This window comes from Strix aluco, chromosome 3, assembly GCF_031877795.1.
Source record: "Strix aluco isolate bStrAlu1 chromosome 3, bStrAlu1.hap1, whole genome shotgun sequence".
Taxonomy (NCBI): domain Eukaryota; kingdom Metazoa; phylum Chordata; class Aves; order Strigiformes; family Strigidae; genus Strix; species Strix aluco.
The window spans coordinates 124,978,227-125,003,666 of NC_133933.1; the positions used below are offsets into that span (position 1 = coordinate 124,978,227).

At 40.9% G+C, this 25,440-nt stretch overlaps 1 protein-coding gene across 6 annotated transcripts in view; it reads right to left on the bottom strand.

Annotated features, from left to right (window-relative positions):
• ITSN2 (intersectin 2) overlaps positions 1-24,878 on the bottom strand; it is an 86,402-nt gene extending 61,524 nt beyond the window's left edge. For 4 of the 6 annotated variants that reach the window (XM_074820164.1, XM_074820163.1, XM_074820160.1 and 1 more), the window contains exons 1-2: positions 24,787-24,878; positions 10,245-10,308 (exon numbers count right to left, since the gene is read on the bottom strand). In XM_074820164.1, the coding sequence (XP_074676265.1) occupies positions 10,245-10,275 (31 nt within the window). In that variant the 5' untranslated portion in view covers positions 10,276-10,308; positions 24,787-24,878. Of the gene's footprint in view, positions 1-10,244; positions 10,309-17,249; positions 17,370-18,018; positions 18,393-24,417; positions 24,518-24,786 lie in introns of those variants that run through there. The other 2 variants (XM_074820161.1, XM_074820162.1) reach the window with 2 other exon arrangements.
• Positions 24,879-25,440: the final 562 nt, after the last annotated feature.

Genomic DNA, 25,440 nt, shown 5'->3' on the forward strand with positions numbered 1-25,440 from the left:
ATAGTATTTTCTGATGTTTTAATGAAACAAGTTTTCTATTTCTCATCAAAAAGTGCCATTACTGTAACCTACAATGGTGGTAAATTCATACTTTATTCTTGAAAGCTAATTTAACTTTTCCTTTTCTTACAGGAAAAAGCCGGCACACAGACTTGACTTAACCTAAGCCTTCCCCATATCTAGATTCAATACTAGCAATAAATATGAAAGTATATTCTGCCTAATACTGGAAAAACAATGCCACTGAAATCACCTGTAGTTGTTGAGTCACTAACACTGATGCAGCACCTGAAACAAGTCCATTCTTCTATCCAATGACATAAGTCATGTCTTTGCCCAGAATCACAGAATCATTTAGGTTGGAAAAGACCTTTAAGATCATAGAGTCCAACCATTAACCTAACACTGCCAAGCTCACCTCTAAACCATGTCCCTAAGTGCCACATCTACACTTTTAAATACCTCCAGGGAGGGTGACTCAACCACTTCCCTGGGCAGCCTGTTCCAATGCTTGACATTCCTTTCAGTGAAGAAATTTTTCCTAATATCCAATCTAAACCTCCCCTGGCACAACTTGAGGCTGTTTTGTCTTGTCCTATCGCTTGTTACTTGGGAGAAGAGACTGACCCCCATCTCGCTACAACCTCCTTTCAGATAGTTGTAGAGCACGATAAGGCCTCCCTTGAGCCTCCTTTTCTCCAGGCTAAACAACCCCAGTTCCCTCAGCTGCTCCTCGTAGGACATGTGCTCCAGACCCTGCACCAGCTTCGTTGCCCTCCTCTGGACACACTCGAGTCATTCAATGTCCTTTTTGTAGTGAGGGGCCCAAAACTGAACCCAGTAATCGAGGTGCGGCCTCACCAGTGCCGAGTACAGGGGTAAGATCACTTCCCTAAACCTGCAATTAATACTTTCGAATGGATGTTAGAGATGGAAAAAAGAAGAAAAAAAAAGTCACGCCAACAAGAATTTTTCCAGTGGAAAGTATGAAAAGTTCAAAGTAAGCAATATTATCAAGGCATAAAATAAGCATACTTTGCCAAATTCTCCCCTACCACCTGCAAGACCTGCCTCTATTTGTTGTTAAGATAAGCATACTTCCAGCTGACGGACTCCATTGCCTTCCTTCCCAGCATGACATAGAAGATGGAAGATATGCATACCCTTGAGTTTAGGACAAGTGAGAAGCTTTTTTGAGTAAACTCCTGTCAACCTGTATAGCATCAAAGTCTTTGATGAGGAAAATAAAGGTTTTTAGTCACTATGTTTGAGGAAAAAGGCCACCAGAGCTTAAATTTTTTTAGTTCTGAAAACAGATTTTTTTATGCTGCTGCTGCTCACCAGCATTCACAAAAAAAACCACTACAACTTAATTAAAAAATTACAAAAGGACAATTTGTTTAATTATTGTTTAGCAAATCTCTGTGAAATTCAGCAAAACTAGTAAGATTCAGGCGAGTTTCCATCTGCAGCAGCTAGTAAATCTTTCCACACCAGGAGAAATACTGGCAGTAAAAATACCAAGCAAGAGGATGCAAAATGAACCTTGAAATTAGGTGGAGTAAAGGAAATGATTCTCCTACAAAAACATATGCTGACACAAAATCAGAGCAAATCGCTGTTCAAGGAATATTAGATCCTTCATAGTAGGTTTTGTAGTTCTTGTCATTAGCTGTCCATTAGAATAAAAATGGCATTTCTGGGTTCTCAGACTTGAGGAGGAAGTCTGGGACCAGGAGGAAGGCTGAAGGGCTATATTTACAATGGAGAATTGGAATACAGACTTGAAAGGAAAGAGGAAAAGACAAGAACCATCAAATTAAAAAAAAAAAAGAAAAAATTACGCAGGAAGGGTGGGAGAGAAGGAAAATGAAGAGGCATTTCCTGAATGACCTGTAGAATAAAATTAAATTAGGAGCTAATTTAGGAAACAACACACAGTAACAACCCTGCCAGCACAGAACGAATATTCACCTAGCTAAGCTCCCAGCACAGAGTGACAGGCTGTGGCAAGCACATGGCAGTACTTCCCCGGGACATCTTTCTCAGCCCCCAGAGATGGTACCTCATTAATGGAAGGAAAATCCATCTGTCTCTAATCGCTTAAGGAATCCAAGTAACCTTTTAGCATCCACAGCTTCCTACGGCTTTCACTGTTTATCTGACACTGCGCAAAGTGCTCTGTTTGATATCTGTCAATGGTATTTTCATTTGATACTGGTTATTCTTGTGTTAGCAGACATTAATGACCATTCTCTTGCCTACAAAGTGATGAATGACCTTGAGAAGGTGGCGTCCACTGTATCCACCGTCCCCACCATTCTTCTTCCAAGCTGAAATGTCCTAGTCAATGTAATTATTCCTCATAAGGAAGCTGTTCTGTATCTTTGATCATTCTTGTTACCCTCCTCTTTGTAATTTCTAGTCCTGACAGGAAGAAAATGTTTAGGGCAAGCTGGAAGAAAACACAAAGGTAACAAAAGCAAGAGTAAGACAGTGTGCTTAAACAGTACTCCTTATAATGTTAAATTAGTAATTAGCAGAACCTGCCAACTATATCCAATACATATACAGCACTACTTTCCCATCACACTAGGGAGTTTGATTTTAAATATTAATAAATAAAAAATTGCCTGATTTATGTTCATAAGACCTTTGGTATTGGTTTATACCACAGTCCCTAATCCTGCCTCCACAATGGCTCATAGGGCCACTTAGGGAATAGAATTAGGAACTGGGTTCTTCCCTGGGCAGTTCCTCAACTGTCAGAAATCAGCAATTTGTCAGACTTCTTGAGCCAAAAAGGCACACACACACAAAGAAAAAAGCATTTAATAGCCATGGCATAGATCTTTCCTCCTCAAGTTTTGATCCCATGTACTTGGAATTTTTGGTTCCAAAGCATCTTGAGACAGTGAGTCTCAAAACTGAGTAGTTCATTACGGGAAACAAACAAACCAACCAATCAACCCATTTTCTTCTGCCTGTCTTGAGCTCAATAATTTCACTAAGTATTGCTTTCCTTTTCAGTTATGAAAAAAACAGTGAATATTCTTTCCCTTGTTAGACTTTTCTACATTATTATGGCTTTACAGATTTCTGCCATATCATCAACTCAGCTGTCTCTTCTCTAAACTAAACTAAACAGCTCTAATCCATTTAGTCTCCCTTAACACAGGAGCCACGTTCTCTCTTTGGCCAATTTTTTCACAGGTATCCTTACTCTGTGTCTAATTCTAGGTTCTGCCAGAGCCTCAAGTGTAACAGATCCTGACAATAGCAGAGTGGATCATTTCCAGAAAGGTGAGCCTAGTGGATGTTGAGTTATCTTCAGGATAGGTTAAAAAAGTACTGTCCATGTATTTCTTAATCCAGTCTGAATATAAAGAACATGAGAAATAGGAGTAATTCTGAGGGCCTTGCAACCCACATCATCTGTATCAGAAACAGTTTATACATTAACTCGCACCTGTACTTTTTTCCCCCCAAGCTTGAAGATTTCTTGTGAAATAGTGTGTTATGAAAGCACTTCCATTTGTTGTACAGCAAATTTTACCTGTAGCTCTTAAGAAAATATAAGTGTATCCTTTTCCATAATGTTATACAAGTATCAACACACACTGTAACAAGTGCAGAGTTCTTCGATAATAGTGAAGCCATGACTTTCAGGAAACATATGTTTTCTAAAGAAACAAAACTATACTGCAGAGATCACAGTTAAACACAAAATTATGGTTATGAGAAGAAATGCAGGGCAAAATGTTGGTACGTGCTTTAAAATATACCAACTATTATTAAAAAAACCCAAACTTTTAAAGAAATTACTTCAATAAACAGCACTGGCAGCTCTTCATATTTAGTTAGTCTTACCTGTTCTTGAGACTTGCACACAGAGGACTTCACAACCAACTAAACCACAAATGTTTTTAAGTTACTAAAATATCTCCTCTGAAGGTACCTGATTAAGAATGCTAGTCTGATTCTTTCAGCTTTCCAGGGTTTCACCCCTTCTAGCTATCTCAATTATGATTTGTTACTGTTCCACTGTAGGAAGAACAACAGATGTCCTAAAGAACTGATGCAGTATATTAAAAAGCCTGAACATATAAGATTCCTAATTAAAGTAACACAGCATTATATAAATACATTTGACAGACCACAGTGTCAAAAAACGTGTTTATTCTTACCATTATAATCAGGGCTAAAGCTGAACTCATTCTGTCAATACCAATTAATATCATCTATAGCCTGTTCAAAGCAGCCATGAAACAATCACAGACAACATGGAATTTAGTAGATGTTAAGATGGTACCACCTCACACAATGCCCATCAACCCTAAATTGCAACAACTATACAACGTGGTTTATCAGAGTAGTATATTCCCAAACTTTCAGAGCTAAACTTTCAGGAAATGAAAATTTTAACAAAGACCTTTAAAGCTCAGCCATATGAGATTTCTGTTTCTGAGTCCCTTCAGTTAAGCCTTCAGTTCACCATTTTGGGGAAGTATTTGTAGATCATCTTGGGTTTTTTTGTTTAGATTTTTATATGCTTTGAAGAAAAAACATCAGGAATTCTCACTGACATCCAAAATTAATAAAGCAGCTTACATTATAGCATTATTATTCCAGATAAAAACCATCCTGTGTTCCCTACTCAGTGTAATCTTACCTTATTAATGCTAACACATGATACTAACAAAATAAAATCTTAGTAAGGCAAAGTAGCTATAGGCTTAAAGTAAGTTAATGGATTAAGATCAAACACTAATCTTCACTAAGTTATGACCTAATTTTTTATTTATTTTTTACATTTCAGGAGCATAGGATAGAAAGCGACTTCCAATGTCACCATGTACAGACTACTGCTACTCCAAGAAACCCTAATACATTAATTCCTTCCTAAAATGCAAGCTCTGCCTTAAGGGAATCAGACTCTTTCCTTGACCATGGTCCAGGACATCACTGCTGACAGAACCATTCCCATTTCCAGACCAACTGCACCAACAGCTGATTCATCTCTATCTAACCTTGTGCTAACATTGTACTTATTTTCCCTCCTTAATGTTTATCTTCCTAATAAGAAAAAGAGTAAATTTATTTACTGTACAATGAAATAAAAAAACCCAGTAACCTTTTATTTCGGTAAGTTAACAAAGCCAATCTCTTTAGCCTTTCTCAACACTTAATTCATTTCTCCTGGATAACACTGAAGCCTAACTTTGCATCTGTTACACTTCCTGGGTTTTTTTCCCTCCTAAGCAGATAACCCAAATTCCACCCTATATCCCACAAGGTGTCTCAACAGTGCCTTATGCAATAGCAGACAGTACTCCTTATTTCACCCACTACATTTTAGGATGCATTTCCTTTCCCTCAAATCATGTAATTATTCTGTGATCACCTAATACATCCGGTTGTCTTCCTCCTTAGTCACAGCCAACTGCCAAGTTCCCAGCATACAGCAAAAATTCTTCTAGCCTGTAATGGTATGACTAAAAAGCTATTTGAGGACAGCACAACAGAAATGTGATGAAATTTAACCAATTATAGGCAGTTCATATTGTATAATTCTGGCTGGAAAATTACTCCTAAATTTGTGTCATGAACCAATTTAACCAGCATGCATCTGCTTTTTACTGATGATGTTGCCATAAATAATAACAACTAAGACTTGTATCAAGATAAAAATCCATGAAGAATATCACTATTACGACATCCTAGTTTAAAATTTGTATTTTCTCTCCCTTTTAGCCAGTTATTTATCTAATGAAGTCCAAACATGGGATCTGTTACACTTTGTCTACAAAATTCAGTTTCTGAAGAAGGCATAAGGTGAAACTTTCCTTTGTTAAAACCTAGTTCTATTTATTGCATTTAACATTTACCTCCATGTCTAACTTCTTCCTTCCAAGATTTCCTCTTACAACTTCTGTGTGAATCATATTATCCTCATAATTAAAAATAAGACACTTTGTATTCCGCAATCCTATAGCATTAATTCTGACTTGTTGCAACACACACAATTGGAAAACTAATTTTTTGCAGGGTGTGATAGCAGAAGATGTATGCCACTGACTTGAGCATATGAATTTTGCTCCATATCAACTGACACCACTGTCCTCACTGAAGAGTGACAGGAAGGATTAATTTATAAGTAAGGACACAAAAAATATTTGTTCTTGCCTTAGAATTTCTTTCCTTTTCCTTCTTTTAGATGGGAGAACAAGTTCTGATATTTTCTTTGCAAGGTCTAATTCAGCTTAGTGTCTTTATCTACATCTGTTGATATCCAAGTCTACAGTTTCCGTATCTACAGTGCACACAAGGTTAAGAGTCAGGTTGCATTCAAGTAGTTTTTAATTGAACTGTGATGGCGAGGGTTCCTTCTAATTCAGAAAACTTCAGACCACAGATCTTGAGGCAAACTTTTTTAAATAAAAAAGATGCAGCAGAAGTTTACATCAGTGAGTGTTTTACCCTTGACACCAGCAGAACCAGGACCTCACATCCACCCTAGTCTCCAACACACCTAAGTGCAGGGACACAAAACTAAATTTTATTCACAGCAGCATAAAATCCAGTTTGACTTACAAAGGTTAAGAAGAATGTGAAATGAGTTATGAGTATTACTTTTTGCACCTCAGTTTATCAGAGCTATTTTCCTGCTGGACCACAAAAAATGATATCAAAAGGAAACAGGTGGTAGGAGGGAAGAGGAAGGACAAATAAAAACATAAACAGAAAAGAGCCCAGCCCAAAAATTCCAATGGTAGTTAAGGAAACAATGTGAAAGATCTTGATCGGCAAATACTGCTTTCCTTGTTCCGGCTGGACCGTCAAGATTAAATCTCCCCAAACCAAGACTCAGCATCAGCATGGATATTAAACCCTAAAAAAAAAACCTAGCCTACAGAAGAAGGGGACTTAGGAGAACAGCAACATCTTGCAACTGCTCTCCAGCTGTAAAGAAGGCATCCCCCATCACTGAACACTACTTCTTTCTGCTCTGTGATAAAGACAGCAATCACAGAGACCAATTAAGTAGAAGTACACTTTAACCTATTAAAGCCTTTACCCTTTTAACTGTTGTTTGTGGTTAGTGTATTAACTCCTTCTTTAGAAATACAATTGTTGAAGGTATTTTTTTAGTGTAACTAAGTGCCATTTCCAAAGGCTTTTGCAAGACACAGGATGAATTCTTAAGAAAGCTTCGTCCAAATATGGAGAACGGTACGTAAGGAGAATAAATTACCAGAAACTGGGTTTGTTTTATCATTTTCACAGAAATACTGATCACTATTCAGACAGTTACAGGACAAAACTAAATCCTCAGTAGGAATCCTTGATCTTGTTTGTGGACTGGGGAGATTGGATATGCCTGGAGGGGCTCTTTCATAGAAATGGACTTCACAGAGATAAATGTCTGTTATCCATCTGATGCTGTACGTATGTTCTGTAATTGGCAGCCTTTCTACATAAGAAAAACATGTTACTTAGCCTTGCCTGTTCATATAAAATGTCATCACAACCTTTACATATTTATCTCCTGTGCAAAATATAAAAACTGGCAGGTCTGCCCTGAGTTCCAGAAAAATCAACAGGCACTCTAAGTCCTGTTTTTCCTCTTTGAATTTCTAGCCTGTTAGTAAGGCATCCACAAAGGTCACCTTGGGCAGAAATGGAGAGTCAAAGGGAACTCCTTTCTGTTCACTGCGTCCTTTCATGACTTTGGAGAAGAAAGGTAAGTGGCCTAGCAAGATTGCGTGCCCCTAGAGCACAGCGCCAAAACAAACTGAAGTTTACATGTGGCCACATAATTAAAGAAAAATATGCCAGTTCTCAGTATAATGCTCAGTCTGGCCATCAGCCACGTGCTGAGGCTGGACAGCCCTGGAGCCTGCCCTGGTAGCGGTACACTCTGAGTAACAGTTCAAGGTGCCCTCAATGAAGTTGAGTCTCTCAATCGAAACTCAAGCACACAACTCTTGAAGTCCTGCACAGATTTCCCTTTCTCTGCTTAGCTTGGTAAATAAATTGTTGTAGCATCTTCTACTTGTATTTTTTTGAGACTGTGTATTGTGCTCTGTCACCCTGTGTCATATACTTGTACATGCATCTGCTCCATGCTATCCACTCACTTTTCTGTAACACTGAATGCCAAAAATAATCCTGAAACAGAAAACTACTTCATGTCTTACACTATAATGAACTAAAAGCTAAGCATATTGTACATTGATAAGAATAAGAGTTTTCTTCCCCAGAAGAAAAACAGTGTCTTCTAGTAGGATACAAAATGAAAGGGTCAACGCTCTGCTCATACAAAGGTGTGGCAGGCAGCCAGTGCTCTCAGGCTGCAGCCATGCCTAATGGTTTAGTTGCCTCACATATAACCTCATTCTTCATCTCATGCTTGAAGTCACTACCAAGCCCTAACAACATAATTAGGGGTTTCCACTTAGCAATGAGTGGTAAATGCAGGTGATCTGCTTCAAATGCAAACAATAATGGTAGGAAGTAGCAGGGAAGAGGAACACAGATTAGAGAACAATTTCAGCAGCAGAGGTTGCTCAGTATTTATCCAGAAGTCACATTAAAACTACTCTTCCCCCCCCACACACCTGACTTGTTTGAAGTTTAATCAATTCTGATAAGAAATATGACAGCAAAACTACACACAGTCATTCAAATATTCTGCGATGAGCAATAGTTTAACTATTGCCTGGTATCCCTCTTACTCGTGTTCTCTTACATGTTTTTCAACACAGTAAAATTCAGTGAGGGGAAAGGCTGCATCTTGTGGCACCGTTCCTTTTGAGAGCGGTGGACAGTACTGGCCAAGGGATTTCAGATCAAGGAAAGGATTGGTCTCCCAAACTAAGAGTTCTGAGATCGAGTCATGTACATGCTCAGTGCTGTCAACACACTTGCAATCCAACAGAACCAAGGAGTAAAAAGCCAAACCAAAAAGACACCAAACAGTTTATGTATAAACCAACCACGGAGACAGACAAGAACATATCCTTCTTGAAGAGCGCTTGTGTTTGTTTATTTTAAATTTAGGAGCAAAAAGGGTGTGGCAATCAAAAAAAAAAGCTTTTTCATTATGTCTGAGAAAGTGGAAAAAAAATATCTGGTATTTAGGCTTTTCCCTATTATATTCAATATATTGACTCTTTTTACTCCTCTTTTATTGTTAAGTCTGTGAAACAAAGTCTGGAATAAACTTTTTTACAAAAAAAAAAAAGGTGTTGATCACACCAATTACTTTTTCACAAAATGTTTTATGCACATGTGAAACAGATGCTTAAAACAGAGGTTTAATTTGAAATCTGAATGTTCTTCTGAAAAAAAAAAAAAAATCACTTCCCCTTACGAAATTTATCTCAGTAGTGATGATTTTCTAAATTAGTTAAATAAAGACCTCCCAGCCCTGCAGTAACATTCACAGGTAAATAAGAAAAGAAATACTTTCTCTTATATCTATTCCCCTATTTTTATCAGGAGAAATACTCCCTATCTGCAATATCTTAAGTGCAAAGCATTGTTCCCATACTTCTCATTTTGACCAGCTCTGTAAACAGCGTGTAAACATCAAATTTTTCACCAGATATTTGCCTTCACAAATAAGCTAGCTCTAGAAATAAAGAGCTCCAACGCATACATACACACACAAAACCTTTTAAGGTTTCGACTCTCATATGTCTTTGAAATCACCAAGAAACAAATCCAAAAGTTTCTATAGTAGATGGGGCACAGAATCAAAAGGAAAATCCTTAACCTTCTTTTTGAGAAAGACCGATTATTTCTGTCAGTGTAGCAAATTGCTTAACACCTTAAAATATTTTGGTTTAAAATAAATAGCATATTATAATGAAACACATTTTGTGCTGAATGACGCAACAGAAAAGGTATGCAAGTTTAATCAACTATTACTTAGCATATTCCCCACTTGAAGTCAGACAGTATTCACACTACAAGTCACACATTCCTCAACCCTTTAAACGATCTGAGATTACCAGATGCTCCAGGCATATCTGTACTGTAAATCACACTGCGGTAACACTTCCATGAATTTCTCCCAGTCTTACAGTACAAGTTAGGCTACAGGAAACAATCTGCAGCGAACTGACCATAACACTGCTGCAGGTACTAAAAATCAGCATTTTTTTTTTTTTAAATAATAAAATAATACAGACAAATGCTCCCACCCCTACCAAAACAAACCGACTCGAGCCACTCACCATTCATAGCTGTGGGAAACTGAGCCATCATGGTCTTGAATATGCCTTGCTAGCTCTTAGCCATCTGCAACATAAAAACATTGTGCCATTAATAATGCAACAAGGGCAAAACGTAGCTCTGCGCTCCCGCTGAGCAGGGGGAATGCCTGTCCCCCTTAGCTCACACTTCCGATAGCAAACAATGCCGGGCTTCAGGCTGCTGCTGAACAAGCTGAATTTACATTTGGGAGGGGGTGGGGGAATTTTTTTTTTTTTCTATTTTTTTTATAGGGTATGCAGTGCAGTTCTGAAGCTAGTGGCACATTCTTAAAGGAAAACAGTACCAACTGTTTAGCAACTGCTGCATAATGTACACAAACAGTTGACAACATGTCAGAACATATGGCGTGGAGAACAGCCCTCTCCTGGCAGGAGGACAGACTCGGGGTCCTAGCAGATCTTTTCCAGCTCTCCTTGGTAAATATTTATGCATATCATAAAAAAAGTTCAATGCACAGCTATGTAACTGAATGCTTCTGCTGAGAAAAGTAGAAGAATTATTATTCAAATTCATGCATTCCACTACTCCACACATTATTTACAAAGAAAATGCTCTCACATTATATATTTCAAAAAAATGACTTGTCCTAATAAAAACTTGTGGTGAGACAGTTTTCCATAACCAACACCGTAAAGTTATTCCTTCTCTCGAGCTACTGCACAAAGACTCAAAAGCAGCATTTAAAGGGGTCTCAATATAATTTACTTTCATAATAAGTATCAGAGTACTAAGACTTATTTTGTTTTTCTAGTATGTATCCTTTCAAGAGTACCTGTATTATTGTTATCAATTATTTAGAATTGCAAAATATTCACTAATATTTATAAGCAATAAGCATAAGCACTGCTTTACAAATGTAGAACTAAGACAATGCAACAAGCTTTTGCTTTGGATGACATAATTTTAGGTAAATACTGAAATTTATACATCATTATCCTACTCTCTACATGGAGAAACTGTGGTTCAGGATGAAGCTACAAAAATGAAATTTTAATTTTAATTAAAAAAAAAAATTCCCATCTCAGATACCAAACCTTCTCCCCCCACCAAAAAAACCCTTCACCTCTCAATACAACCATAGATTTTGATATTAAGTACAGAAATATCACATCCCCCACACTCTCTCCTCCTTCAAGAAAACTCCTGCACATCTCATCACAAAAAACACATAACTGGAAAGCACTCTGGTTTCACGTGTGGACAGGAAAGCATTTTTTGTATCTACTGCACATTTCTGCAATAAAAATAAAAATGTCTGGGATCAGTTGTTAATAATCCTCTCTATATGTATTTTACATTATTATAATAATATTTATATGTTTATATATTATTTGTATTATTATTCATATATCCTATAAATAACATCTAAAAATCATACTACTGTAACAAGTCACAAATAATTCATTGTCACTGGGTCATCTATAAACCTCACAGCCACGAGCGCACCTGGCCCCGTCCCCCCCCCCAAAATAAATGAAGAACACTATAATCTGAAGTTATCTTGCTCTGTGTTCTTATATAACTGTTGAGTGAGGAATAAACACTTTTTTTTTTTTTTTTTTTTAAATCTGACACATTACAGACCAGTGTCATTAAGATGCTTGATATTCCAGGGTTTTTTATATACATACACACATTTGTGTATAACACACATATACACTACAAAAAAAAAAAAGTGTAAATGGAATGATTGGCGAGTCCAAATGATTTCTCAGGGTGACATTAGGGATCAGCTGCAGAAAGATGGAAAGAGGAAGCATGGATCTACTCCAAGACATGAATTCTAAAACAAACTGGAGTATTTTTAGGTTGCTTCCAGCATCCCTTCCTAGGCCTTACCAGCAACCTATCAAGAGAGACTTGAAATCTATATATAGCCTTCCTGAAAAATGCTTCCAATGTTGTTAAACATTTCTACAGCATGTTTTTCTGCAAAAGCTGTTCTGTCAAGGAGGGCTAAATGAAAACCTGAAACCACGACACAGAAGCAGGATGCTGGAGAATATCCCCAGAATCAACCGAGCAAAGCCTAGGAGAGCTCTGCATTGACAGACATTTCCACTGCACGTGAATTGTTCTAGATTTACAGTCTTACTGGATAAAGGCTACACATTTGATCTTTCCTCCAACATATTTCATTACCTTATTTTTTAATCGCTTTTAGGGTTTTCAAATGAGTAATTACAATAGAATCACAGAACCACCGAATATCCCAAGTTGGAAGGGACCCACTAGGATCATTGAGTCCAGCCTCAGACTCCACATAGGACAACCTAAAAGTTAAACCATGTATCTAAAAGCATTGTTCAAACACTTCATGAACACCAACTGGCTCAGGGCCATGACCACTTGTTCCAGTGCATGTCCACCCTCTCAGTGGAGAACTTTTTCCTAATATCCAATCCTAATTTCCCCTGGCACAGCTCTAATCCGTTCCCTGTCAATTTATGACCAGAGAGGAGAGACCAGCACCGCCCTTGCTGCTTGCCCTCATGAGGAAGCTGTAGACAGCAGTGAGGTCACCCCTCTTCTTTAAGCTGAACAAACCTAGTATCCTCAGCTGCTCCTCATAAGTCTTGCCCTCTAGTCCCTTCACCATCTTTGTAACCCTCCTTTGGACACAATCTGATATCCTTCTTACATTGTGGAGCCCAAAACTGCACACAGTACTCAAGGTGAGTCTTCACAATACAAGTCAGATAATTATCAGACACTACAAGTCTGACAACAAACTGATTAACTCTTAAGGCCCAAAACCTTAACATACATTTTTAAAATACTTTCTACAATTTCCAGCTATAAAGTCAGACTTTACCGCCTTTGGTTTTGCTGAAATGACTCACGTAGACTGATCTTTCTAAACTCCCAACTGCCGACCACAAGTGGGAGAAGTAACAAACCCAGTTTCACGCACACAAAACGTGTAAACCCCCTCTCCCTCATTTTGATGTCCCTTAGAGCCTCAACTATACCGCATTTTAAAATCAATTTCAGCTGAAATATTTTGTGGTCAAACCCGTCACATTAGCTTGGTGAGGGTCTTTCCTATTTATGAAAGCTCTGCATCTACAGAGCACATGTGTTCCTGGTTCATCAGATGGGGTAACTCCAGCCCGCTGTTGTCAACAGATACATATACAGGCAACCACCTTTCACCTTCACTAATGTGTAAAACAAGTGATCTCTATCCTGGGCTGCATCAAGAGAAGTGTGGCCCGCAGGTCGATGGAGGTGATTCTGCCCCTGTACTCTGCTCTGTTGGGACCCAACATAAGGAGGACATGGACCTTCTCCAGCAAGTTCAGAGGAGGGCCATGAAAATCATCAGAAGGCTTGAACACCTCTCCTACGAAGAAGAGCTGAGAGAGTTGGGGTAGTTCAGCCTGGAGAACAGAAGGCTCTGGGGAGACCTTCTTGCAATACTTGAAAGAGGCTTTTAAGAAAGATGGAATCTTTTCCCCAGAGCCTGTAGTGACAGAACAAGGGGCAATGGTTTTAAACTAAGAGAGGATAGATTTAGATTGGACACAAGGAGAAAATTCTTTACAAATAGGGTGGTGAGACACTGAAACCGGTTGCCCAGAGAAGCTGTGGATGCCCCATCACTGGAAGTGTTCAAGGCCAGGTTGGACAGGGCTCTGAGCAATTTGATCTAGTGAAAGATGCCCCTGCCCATGGCAAGGGGGTTGGACCAGATGATATTTAAAGGTCCCTTCCAACCCAATTCTGTGATAATAGAAGTTTCACAGGTCATGTCAAGCAGAATTAGAAACTGTAGTCAGATACCGAGTAGAGCACACCCAAGTTATCATCCATACCACTATCTGTCCTCTCAAAAGAAGGAGTCCAAGATTAGATGTTCCTAATACCACAGTTTGATAGTCTGTTCCAGTGCAGCACTCTCAAAAATAATGACCAGCTTTGTATCGAGAGGTAAAAAAATGGAAAAATAAAAGTATCGCTGCAACATAATTTCCCCTCATTCAAACTTTTAGGGAAGAAGGAAACAGCCCAGTAAACTCAAAGTCTACACATGTTTTTCAAAGGTCTGTGGAAACAATCCTTCCCAAAGAATGGAGCTTGCCTCAACAAGTATTCTGTCTTCTATGTTTCCACAGCATGCCCCAAAGGCTTGGATATTATGCATATATCAAAGTTAAAAGCAGCTAATTTTCACAAATTCCAAATAAAGTTACTTTAGTTGCCATCTGTAAAAGCACCTTGCACCTTTAGGACACAGGTGTGCACCATTTATTTACTAAAGGAAATCTCAGCAAAATATTCTCACTTGAGGCCAAACTTACTTTTTTTAGAACAACTCTGATAACTTCTAAGCATTAATTGAGGTGAAAGCTATAAATTTCCAGAGAACCTTATTATACAATACTACAGAGAAACCCAATGCCATATAAAAATGTTTACTGAAGAAAAAAAACTCAGGAAAAGACCAGTATCTCAAACAGATGATATAGATGAAAAAATGGCCAGCACATCCAGAATATCTCACAGAAAATTATTTGTTTCTGCAAAATGTTCTAGGAGGGGTGCTTGGTGAACTCAATTATCAGCCATAAGAAACTGTGGCAGCCACAGCATGAAATCCATGTTGTAACAAAACAGGATCAAACATCCCTATGAACACTGTAGACAACATTAAGTCCTGCTGCCATTTAGGGTGAAAACAGGAAAACTTGGCTGTTACGTTTAAATGGCAGAACGGCAAGTTCTTGTAAACAAACCATCTGACTAGTCCCAATGTTTAAAGCACTAATTGTTTTCACAAACAGACCTGCCAAACTGCAGCTTCTGCTCCCTCACTCAGTGTTGGTTATAGTTGATACAGGCTGAGAAATGAAATTAAGAAATTGCAAGAAGCAGGGGGGACCTTACCACCATGCTGAAAACATTAGAAAATATTAGAGCTGGGCAGACTGCAGGAGAAAGGGAAAAGAAAAAGCTTCTTTTCCATCATAGGCATATTGCCATTTTATGAAGAACAGCCTTACCACAATCTTTGTTAATATTTATACTTGAATCATTTTTTTTCGAAGTATTTCTCAGAAAAACCACAGCCACATAGTTTTAGTAGGAATGAAGGTCTGGTGCATCAGGCTCTGTCCCACTAGTTTTAACTGGAAGAAAGCAAATACCGTAAAAGCAGCATGTGTGGACACACTACTATTCTTTTGCTTTTCTCAAGGACAGAAAGCAGGTATATTGCAGATTTTTCTGTAAGAACCAATTAGTAAGGACAGAGATTGCAGTACTAGGTGACCAATTTACTCTTTGCAACACCTGTAGATGTGGACAACACAAAAACTACTCATTAGTATTTGCAAAGCAGTGACAGTGTAATAGCCCATGTGGTTGTTCTGTGCTTTTTTTGGGATTATCCCCTGGAAAATCAGAGAATAATAAGCATTAGTAAGGCATTATAAACCAGCACAGTCTAGAATTTCTCTTTGTTCAAGACATATTAGTAGAAAAGTTTACCGATTAAAAAAGTAAAAGAAAACACAATATTTTGGCAGGCCAAAAATTTATTTCTTTATATAGTGAAGTTATACTAAGTGACATGGCCTTTTCAAAATGTACTGTGCCCAGCTTCACAAAGTCCACCCACTCTGATAACAAATGAATGACATCAGTAACATAACGAAGTCGATCCCATGTAGCTAGCAGATCACTAGCTCTTCCTGCTCCCTGCTGTTACTGTGAATAAGAATACTGCAAGCCTTAGCTAATATTTTGACATTGCAGGAAAAATAAAGTTAAATATTTTACTTCTTAACCCTATGGTACGAAGTTCCTTCCTTGCTCACTGTTATAGAGCAACTTGCATCCAAACAGTGATTAAGACCGAACACAAAAAATACTTTTTTCTGATAACTATCCCTCTGCCCACCTTGCCTGCATAACAGGCTTTCTGAATATACTGACCATACAAAATGGATGCCACACAATATACAAGAATCTCTGTTTCTGTTTAAAAAACATAATTGTGTGGTCAGTATTGATGGGTTTACTCTGTTTCTTACACAGCTGCTCAGCTGTGAAAGCACCCATTCAAAATATCAAGAACCAGTTCAACTCTCTCCTCTATCTCTGGAGACTGAAACCGATCTTTCCTTCCTCCTAGGAGAAGGCTCTCCCGCATTTTATTGCACAGTTGTTTAAGGAAACCCATGCACAGCGTTTGAAATAGTAACATCAACTCAGGACTTCAGTCTCCTACATGAAATTATCATTAAGCCAGAGAGCCACAGGTCCTTCTCTGTCCTTGCCCCTCCAGCTTTGCTTCTTCTTCGCAAAGAAGAAGAAATTCTGAAGGAGGGAATGAGAATCCCACTTCAGGAAGCTCACTATTTAAATCCCTGCCCCTTCTCCCAGGAGACATGAACTTCCTCAGGAAAAAATGGGAATTGAACCCAGCTCTGTCACACCCTGGATGAATACATTCACTAACCTGATCCCAGACACAGACAGACATCACCACCTCTGCTTGCTTTGCTTAAAAAAGAAAAGAAAAAAGGAAAAAAGAAAGAAGCAGAGGGTAGATTACGTATAAGATTTATTTTTTTTTTAAAGGCTCTGCGCTTCTACCTTCGAGAAGGAACTCCAGGCTGCATATCATAACCTTTCCAGAGAGCTGAGAGAGATACACTTTCTCCTGAACGGGTGGTAACTTAAAATACACTCTTGTCTTTTTTGCTTCCTACTTTCTAATTTACATGACTCCCCACTCCATATGCTGTTTTTTCTAGATCCTGTTTTGAGACACATCAATTCTCACATCTAATTCATCCAAGCATTGTACAAGAGCCCATAGATGCTGTTTGGTGGGGTCCACACACCTTGAGTCCTGCTGTTCTCCACTTCCACACTGCAACTCCTAATTTATGCCAATGTGGACTTAGACAAACCAGAAATCTCTGATGACGGTTTTTTTGTTACTATTTTCTTACCTTAACCATTACTGGAAACATTCAGAGCATATTACTTAAGATCTTATCCATTTGAAATCTTGCCATTTTAGAGGAAATTTCTGAGCCCCCTCCTGTCCTTCCATCAGAAGCACAAGCCTCCTAACAGAGGAAAAAAAAAAAAAACCTAGCAGAATTCTTACATTATCTTCTCCTTATTATACAAGAACTGCTACTCTTGCTCAGCTTCCAGTCCCAGGTAAAAGTGCAAAACATACAGAACATCTAATGGATTGCTACAACTAAGCATAAAACAAAAGATAGAGAATACGCAAGCAGTCTTCTATACTCAGCACAGAACAATCTTTCACTATTTGTAAAATTAATGAAGGTAAAACATTTAGTGAGACTTGGATTTACAATTTAGGTATCTGCTTTCAAGCTGGGCAGGTGCACAAAACTGTCACAAGCTTAACTTCTCAAAATTGAATGAAACGACAATCAGAGAGGAGGCAGGCCGCAAGAGGCCTTTAAAGCAAAGAAATCTAGTTTATCTTTGATGAAACAAAAACCAGGGAAATCTCATAGAAGAAAAAGCAAAGATCAGCGTAAGGCAGTCTAAGAAAAATTAACTAGGTAGCATTATTTTGGATGGGCAACGGATGTGTAAAAATGCATTCCCCAAAGTGAGATAGAAGAGCATGGGTGTAATGGAGGTCCAAGAGATCCAGCCCAGTACGAGAGCCCCAGGAGGCACACTGGTCCCGAGCTGGACCCAGGACCCGGGCAGCATGGCCACAGCACCTCTTACCTGCCCCAGCTGAAGCCTCCTGCTTCTGACCTGCTCTCAGCCACAAGTCTCATCCATGCTGTATCCCCAAACACAGTCCTCCAAAGCATCCAGTTGAAATTCGGTCTCTTAACACTATTACTGTATGCTGTAGAGCTCAGTGTTAAAGGTTTTGACCACTACACGTGAATTACATTACTTAGGGAATCAAGTATCATCTGGGTTGGACACACATCTCAACGTCATGTAAAGTCCCTATGAGCAAAAGTATATCTCAGTTAGACACTTGTCCTACCTTAAGAAACTCCTAATATTATGACCACACTAAGAGTGTAGTGAAAAAAGCAAGAGTTTTAGATTTTGATTAGTAAAATTCTTGACCTTTGAAAGTTAAGACTAAAAGTATTATTTAAATCAGCTCTGATTTTTGATACATTTATTAGCATAGCCATAATAGGTCATTTTTTTGCATTCCAATTGTAGTATTTTTAGAAACAAAGAAGAGTAACTCCCATTTCCTGTTCTTCCCTTATTTCATGTGTATGCTGTTGAATTGCTAACTGCAGATATCACTCATGACTGATGCCACAGCATTTCACAAGCTCCACTTGCATCAGCCTTGAAAATTTTCACTAGAAAAGCCAGCTCAGAATTATTATCTGCTACTGAAGCAATAACAGCCCGTAACAAAATGTCTCAAGTCAAACTGGCTGCTCTCAGAATCGCTGTTCCAAAGCAGCTGTGACTTATCTGGATCAACAATGTTTTTTCAATTATCTGTAACTGCAAAAATGTTCAAAAATAGTTCTCAGGTAATTGTCCTCTATTAGGCAATTCCAATGCATTGTGCTGCTACTGTCATCATGTTACATCATTTGAATTTCATTTGGTGTTCTGAAAATAAGAGTTACACAACACTGTGCTCATCTATATGTTAATGTTCAATCCATTACTTTAATTCTAGGATCCAAGTAACCAACCTGGCCAGGCTGTGTTCCTATACTGACAAAGTCTTAAACATTCTGAATTTGAAGAAAAATTAAATTTCATCAGCTCCACTTTTACTTTATGATTTTTATGTGACCTAACCCTCACCTTTTGAACATTTAGATTTTGATGTAAGGAGGAAGTTCTTCACTGTGAGGGTGGTTGAGACACTGGCACAGGTTGCCCAGAGAAGCTGTGGCTGTCCCCTCCCTGGCAGTGTTCAAGGCCAGGTTGGACGGGGCTTTGGGCAACCTGGTCTAGTGGAAGGTGTCCCTGCCCATGGCAGGGCGGTTGGAATGAGATGATCTTTAAGGTCCCTTCCAACCCAAACCATTCTATGATTTGGTGCTAATGGCACAACAGTACCAGAAAAACAAGTTATTACAGGCTCTGTATAATCTTGCAGTGGGCAATAAAACAAAGTATGCGTGGTTGTAAGAAGAATCAAAGACTCCTCATGAAATAACAACACCTATTTGGTTTTCTAGAGAAAGACTTACGCTTAAATAAATCTGAGAATTAAAAAAAAAAAAATAAATCCCGATAGACAAGTTAATCAATGAAGGAGTAATATGCTCGTAATTCAGGTAACGAGCATGCTTAAATTCTTAGCTTAGTTTTCTATGGATATGAGACACAAGTAGTTAGCATGTACTTTGATGAATCCCATCATCCAACATGATCCAAATTTAACAGAAGGGTGTACTTCGCAAAGATCTTAACTGCCTACAAGATTCATGAAAATAGGCAACCAGAGAAGACACTACCAAACGAAGTGCCCTCCTTCAATGAGAAAGACTGCTGGACGTTTGGGTACCAATATTAGACACCAGAAAATCCATATGGCTAAAAAGCTGCTCTAAATATACTAACCACAAGAAAAATTTCAGCACAAGCTTACGTCTGATTAGACTCAGACAGCCAACACCGCAGAAAACAAGGCTTCACCAGCTCACAGCTGGCTTAAAATTTCAGTTTACATTGGTCTGTCTCTGGAAGGAACTTGAACTTTTATGTAGACATAAGCCTCTGAGTTCTATACTTACCAGGATTCAAAATTGTAATTCAGGCATCTGCAATATTTGCAACTAAGCATTGGAAAATTTCAGGATCACTTAACCCAACTGCGTAGCACTTCCAAAAAATCCAGCCAGGCACTCTAACAAGGGTTCTTCCCACCAAAATAGTCTGTTGCATCATCTGTCATCACCCAGGGTACACAAGGAAAATGCAGTTTTAAAAGATGAAGTTAAAGGGTGATAATGTGTTTTTAAAGCTAAAAAGAATACAGTAACTACCCTATTTCGCTGCATACCAAGGATCAACCTCTGAAGGTCAAAGTACACTTTGTGTTAAGTGTTTTACCGACAAGTGATAGTGCTTGAAATAGGTTAGTCAGTCATAAAAAAAGAGAATTCTCTAATTAGCTCTACATTATCTTTGTTATCTTTATAATCACCAATCATCACCTAAAACAAAAAAGGTAAAGAAAGGTCACTGGCTTTCCCACATCATTCAGTCACATGAAATGAGCCCTCCAATCTAAAAGCAACACCACAAATTCACAAAGTCAACAACCTACTGCTCTCACAATCTTCACAAAAGGACTATGTTTACATCAAGCTTCCCCCAAGAATTTAAAAACATGTAAAGGATCCATCATCTAATATACCCTGCCAAGAGATGTGGCATTACACTGAACTGAAAGCAGCTTTCAGAAGTCAAAATAAAGTAACTTGAAAACAAGGAAGTATAGCAGTTGCATATATATATATATGGAACGTAACACAGCACTAGTGCTGCCAGGAACACTGGCTGATGTCACTGCAAGACCAAGCCCTATGATTTTTGGAAGGTCTTGGTGACCGGTCAAGGATCCTGATGACTGGAAAAAGGCAGACATCACACCCATCTTCAAAAGGGCAAGAGGGACAGTTCAACAATGCAAAAGGCTGCTAAGTCTGACTTCAGTCCCTGGAAGGATTATGGAGCAGATATTCCTGGGAGCCACCTACAGATGCCTGAAGATCAAAAAGGTGATGGGAAGCTGCCAGCATGCATCTCCCCAGGACAAACCATGCCTGACAGATAGCTTTCTGTGTTGATAACTGGCTCTGTGAATGAAGGCAGAACAGCTTGTTCTGACTTTACAAAGGCTTTCAACAAGATCTCCCACAGTATCCTTAGAGCCAAACTGGTGAAATATTGTTTGAATAGGTTGACTGTAAACTGAGTGGAAAACTAGCTTGACCACTAGACTCAAAGGGCTGTGACCAGCAGTCCAAAATCCATCTGGTTGGAACCAATAATGTTCCCCAGGGGGTTGATACCACGGCCTGTATCATGTAATGTCTTCACGGACAATCTGGGCAACGGGATGGGATACACTCTGAGCAGTGTGGATACCAAACTGGAGAGGGCTGCCCTGCCTGTGGAAGCTCTATCGGAGGTAGTCCAAACACAACCAGCCATGGCTCTGAGCAACCTGATCGAAGCTGGCCATGCTTTTAGTGAGTGTTGGACCAGATGATCTCCAGAAGTTCCTTCAAAATAGTATTATTCTATGACTACATTTTAGGTAAATAAAAGCTAATGGAAGCAGTTAAAAGCTATTTTTAAAACTAAGATACTGGAGGTATTTCAAGAAATGAACATTAAAAGTAAAGATGCCCAACTTTTAAACCAGTTTTAAAAAGGTAAAGAGAACAGCTCTGAACTTTAAAAGAAAACCTCATTAAGTGCTGATTTCACAAATTTTACATGCCGATCAAACTAAATCTTTTGAGTTAAGAGCAGAGACCTTACTTGTAAACTGTTAATTAGTGGTTTATCTCTCAGACCAGAGACCTCTGTCTCAATTTCCAACAGGACTAGTGATCTGGACTACACTGCTCTTCAGGAACTAATCACAAGGTCTTTTCCTGACAGACACCTGTTTTCAAGGGGTGTGAAGCTTTGCGATAATGCTCCAAGCCAAGCCCTACATCACCTTTCACTTTTCAAATGCTGTCCCATTTCCCCCACCAGCTTCACATGAATAGCTCAATGAAGAATTACTATCACCTACAGAACTTAGCTTCATTTTTAATAGCTGCTACTCTGCTATGGCATGGAATTAATTCACTTTTCAATACTAAAGACTACAACAGAAATACTTGTAAAAAAACCTACTGTAAAAACTGCCACGGTCCCAATCATTGTAATACCTGAATCTCAATAAGTAAAGCCTTCTCAACAACACAGTTCAAAATCATCCATGGGTCACTATCTCACTCTGTCCACAAGAAGAATGTTGAAAAAAGTAAGCAGCCAGAAAGCTCTGATAGCAGAGCACCACCTATGGTAGATAACCCCATATGGTGATTAGCACGAACAAGCCATAGGTATCACATTTTTGTTATTGTTAGTGCCACAGGAACATACTTTCTGCTTATATTAGTGGCAGCCAACAACTCAGTCAGGGACAGATCCCATACCCTCGATCTTGTCTAGACAGAGGAGAAAAAAAATACATGCAATTCCCTCAGGTTAGTAATTAAAAGGAGAAGCATATTCACTTGATCTAATTTAGGCATCTGAGTTAGGAGGCTAATCTGACCAAAATGTCTGCATAACAGAGAGCACGAAGCAGCCTGAAGCCATTTTTGCAGGGATGCATCCGATTCTCTTAACATCATAGAGAGCCTAGAGTCTGAACTAAGGTTTCTCTAAATATCCAGGGGTACAGTGGTGTGAATGCCCCTCCCATCTTAGTCAGACTAAAAAAATACAGACAAACCAAACAGGAAAGGTAGAGTAGAAACAAGGAAATAAAAATTAACAAAGTTTAGTAGAAGAATGAAGCCCAGCTAGCTACTTATCCAATTAGTTCCTAATGCTCATTATTTCTAAACATCACCATCACTTCAGTGGATATAGATGTTACAGCTATAGTCATAGAATCACAGAATGGTTTGGGTTGGAAGGGACATTAAAGATCATCCAGTACAACTCCCCTGCGACGGGCAGAGACACTTTCCACTAGACCAGGTTGCCCAAAGCCCTGTCCAACCTGGCCTTGAACACTTCCAGGGAGGGGGCAGCCACAACTTCTCTGCGCAACCTGTGCCAGTGCCTCATCACCCTCACAGTGAAGAATTTCTTCCTTACATCTAATCTAGATCTACCCTCTTTCAGTTTAAAACTCTTACCCCTTGTCCCAGCAGTGCATGCCCTTGTGTAAGCGTTTGAATTTCAACCGAATTTGAGATGAACAATTTAAAAATCTTGAACGCAAGCTCCATTTTATGTACCACTGCTGTTACCCACGCCGCGGCAAAGCCGTACTGCTTCACGTGCTTTCTGTGTTTTCCTGTGTACATACAAGCGTGGGAGCTGCTGCCACCACAGGCAAGCATGAACAAAAACAAGTTTAAAAAACGTTCCCAAAAGAGAGATGTGTACAATAGGGCAGCCTGAACGCAAGGGCAAGCAGCTTGTAACTTCTCATTCCAGTGTTTTAGATGGGGAATTTCCAAGTGATGCTTAAGAGAATTGCTATAAGCACAGGTTAAAGATCATAGGTACTATGTAAAGCACAATCTACTTTCAAGTTCTGCTTTGTGACAGATGTCAAAGTGCAACTGCTGTGAAAACCATTTAATATATTCAAAATAGTGTCTTAATGTTTAGGGAACCGAATCAGGTACCTTGGCCTCATTTTATTTTCTGAATTACTACATGCCGCAGTGCAAAGCCGAGACCGAGGAAAGCCAGTCTACTACAGACAAAACAGTTACAAACTTTAACTGCAGAAACCAGTTCGATTTCTCCAAATTCTAGGTTTTCACAGTACAAGAAACAGAATCACCATTGCCACAGCAAACCGGGGTCTCGTAACACGTCCGAGCTACCTCACCTCGGCAGAGCGCTCCCTCGGGCGGACGGGGAGCTGTCTGGGCACCGACACCGGTATTTCGTCCCCTTGCAGAGCCGTAATAAAGCAAAGCCGAGCGGCAGCGCTGGCAGCCGGAGCCACCGCCGCTCTCGGCAGCTCTGCCCGGATTGCCGCCTCCCCCCCGCCCCGCAGACCGGCAGCGGAGCTCTCCGGCCAAACTTCAGGGCCCGGCGATAGAGCCAGCTGCCGGGAAGAGCAGTTCCCATAGAAACGGCGGGGACGGGGACCGCGGCGGGGACGGGGACCGCGGCGGGGACGGGGACCGCGGCGGGGACGGGGACCGCGGCGGGGACGGGGACCGCGGCGGGGACGGGGACCGCGGCGGGGACGGGGACCGCGGCGGGGACGGGGACCGCTGCCCAGCCCGGCTGCCTGACAGCGCCCGGCCCCACCGCCAACGGGGGGGACTGACGGCCTCGCCGAGGAGTCGGGCAAGTCAGCTGCTCTCCGGCACGAAGAAACATCCGCAAATCGTTATTTTTAAGAGAAAAACTAACCCCAAACTCCACCACCCTCAAAGCGGCGAAAAAAACTGAAATAAAACTGCTCGGGGTAACAGAGACCTCGCCTGTTCCTCCCCACGGCCGCCCCCCGCCCGGGCGGCGGCGGTGCTGTCAGGACGGCAGGAACAGGCGCCTCCCGCACGGCGCCGCCGCGGCCGCCCCGGGCCCGCAGCGAGGGCCGGGCTGACAGCTCCGCACCGCCGGAGCTCGGCCCCCCCCCCGGCCCCCCCCTCACCCGCCCCGGACCTCCCTTCCCCAGCCGCCCCCCACGCCCTGGGGACGAGGCCGCCCCGCGGGTCGGGCCGGGCCGTGGTCCCGCTGCTCCGGGCGCGGAGGAGCCGCAGGCCGCCCGGCCGCTGGTACCTGTTGCGCTGCCCGTGAGCGCTTGCTCCGCGCGGGCTGCTGCCGCCTCCTCCTCCTCCGCCTCCCGCGGCGGCGGCAGCGTCAGCCCCACAACATGGCGGCGGAGGCGGGGGCCGCCCGGGAAGGAAGGGGGGGGAGGGAGCCGGGCCCCGCGGGCACGGGCCGAGGGCGCCGCTGGGTGCCGGCTCCGCGCCCGGCAGTCGGGGGTGAGGGCGTGGGGCTGGAAGCGCGCCCTTGGCGGGACTCGACCGCGTCCCGGGGACGGACGGGCGGGCAGCCCCGGGCGAGGCGAGCACCGGTACTTGGGGTGCAAAGCCGGAGCCTAAATGAGGGTCTTGGGCCTTGCCCTGGGGTGCCGCCTCCCGGGTCTGGCCCAGGCTAAGGGAGCGATGCTGGGATCCGCGGGGGGGAGGGGGGAGGCAGAGCCGTGCCTATCGCCCGGCCTTTGCCAGGCCTGTGCTCTGCAGGGGGGTTTCTGCACAGTAATAAGCTGCCGTTTAAAGACCTGAAAATTTACCACATCCTTGCCGAATTATTTCTCACTGTTGCTTCCAACTTCTGCCTCCCCATCTGCTCCATAAATTACTTTCTCTTTAGTTTTCAAGCTGTATATATTTAGGAGAAGAAGGTAATAAACTAGAATAATCTCAGTCC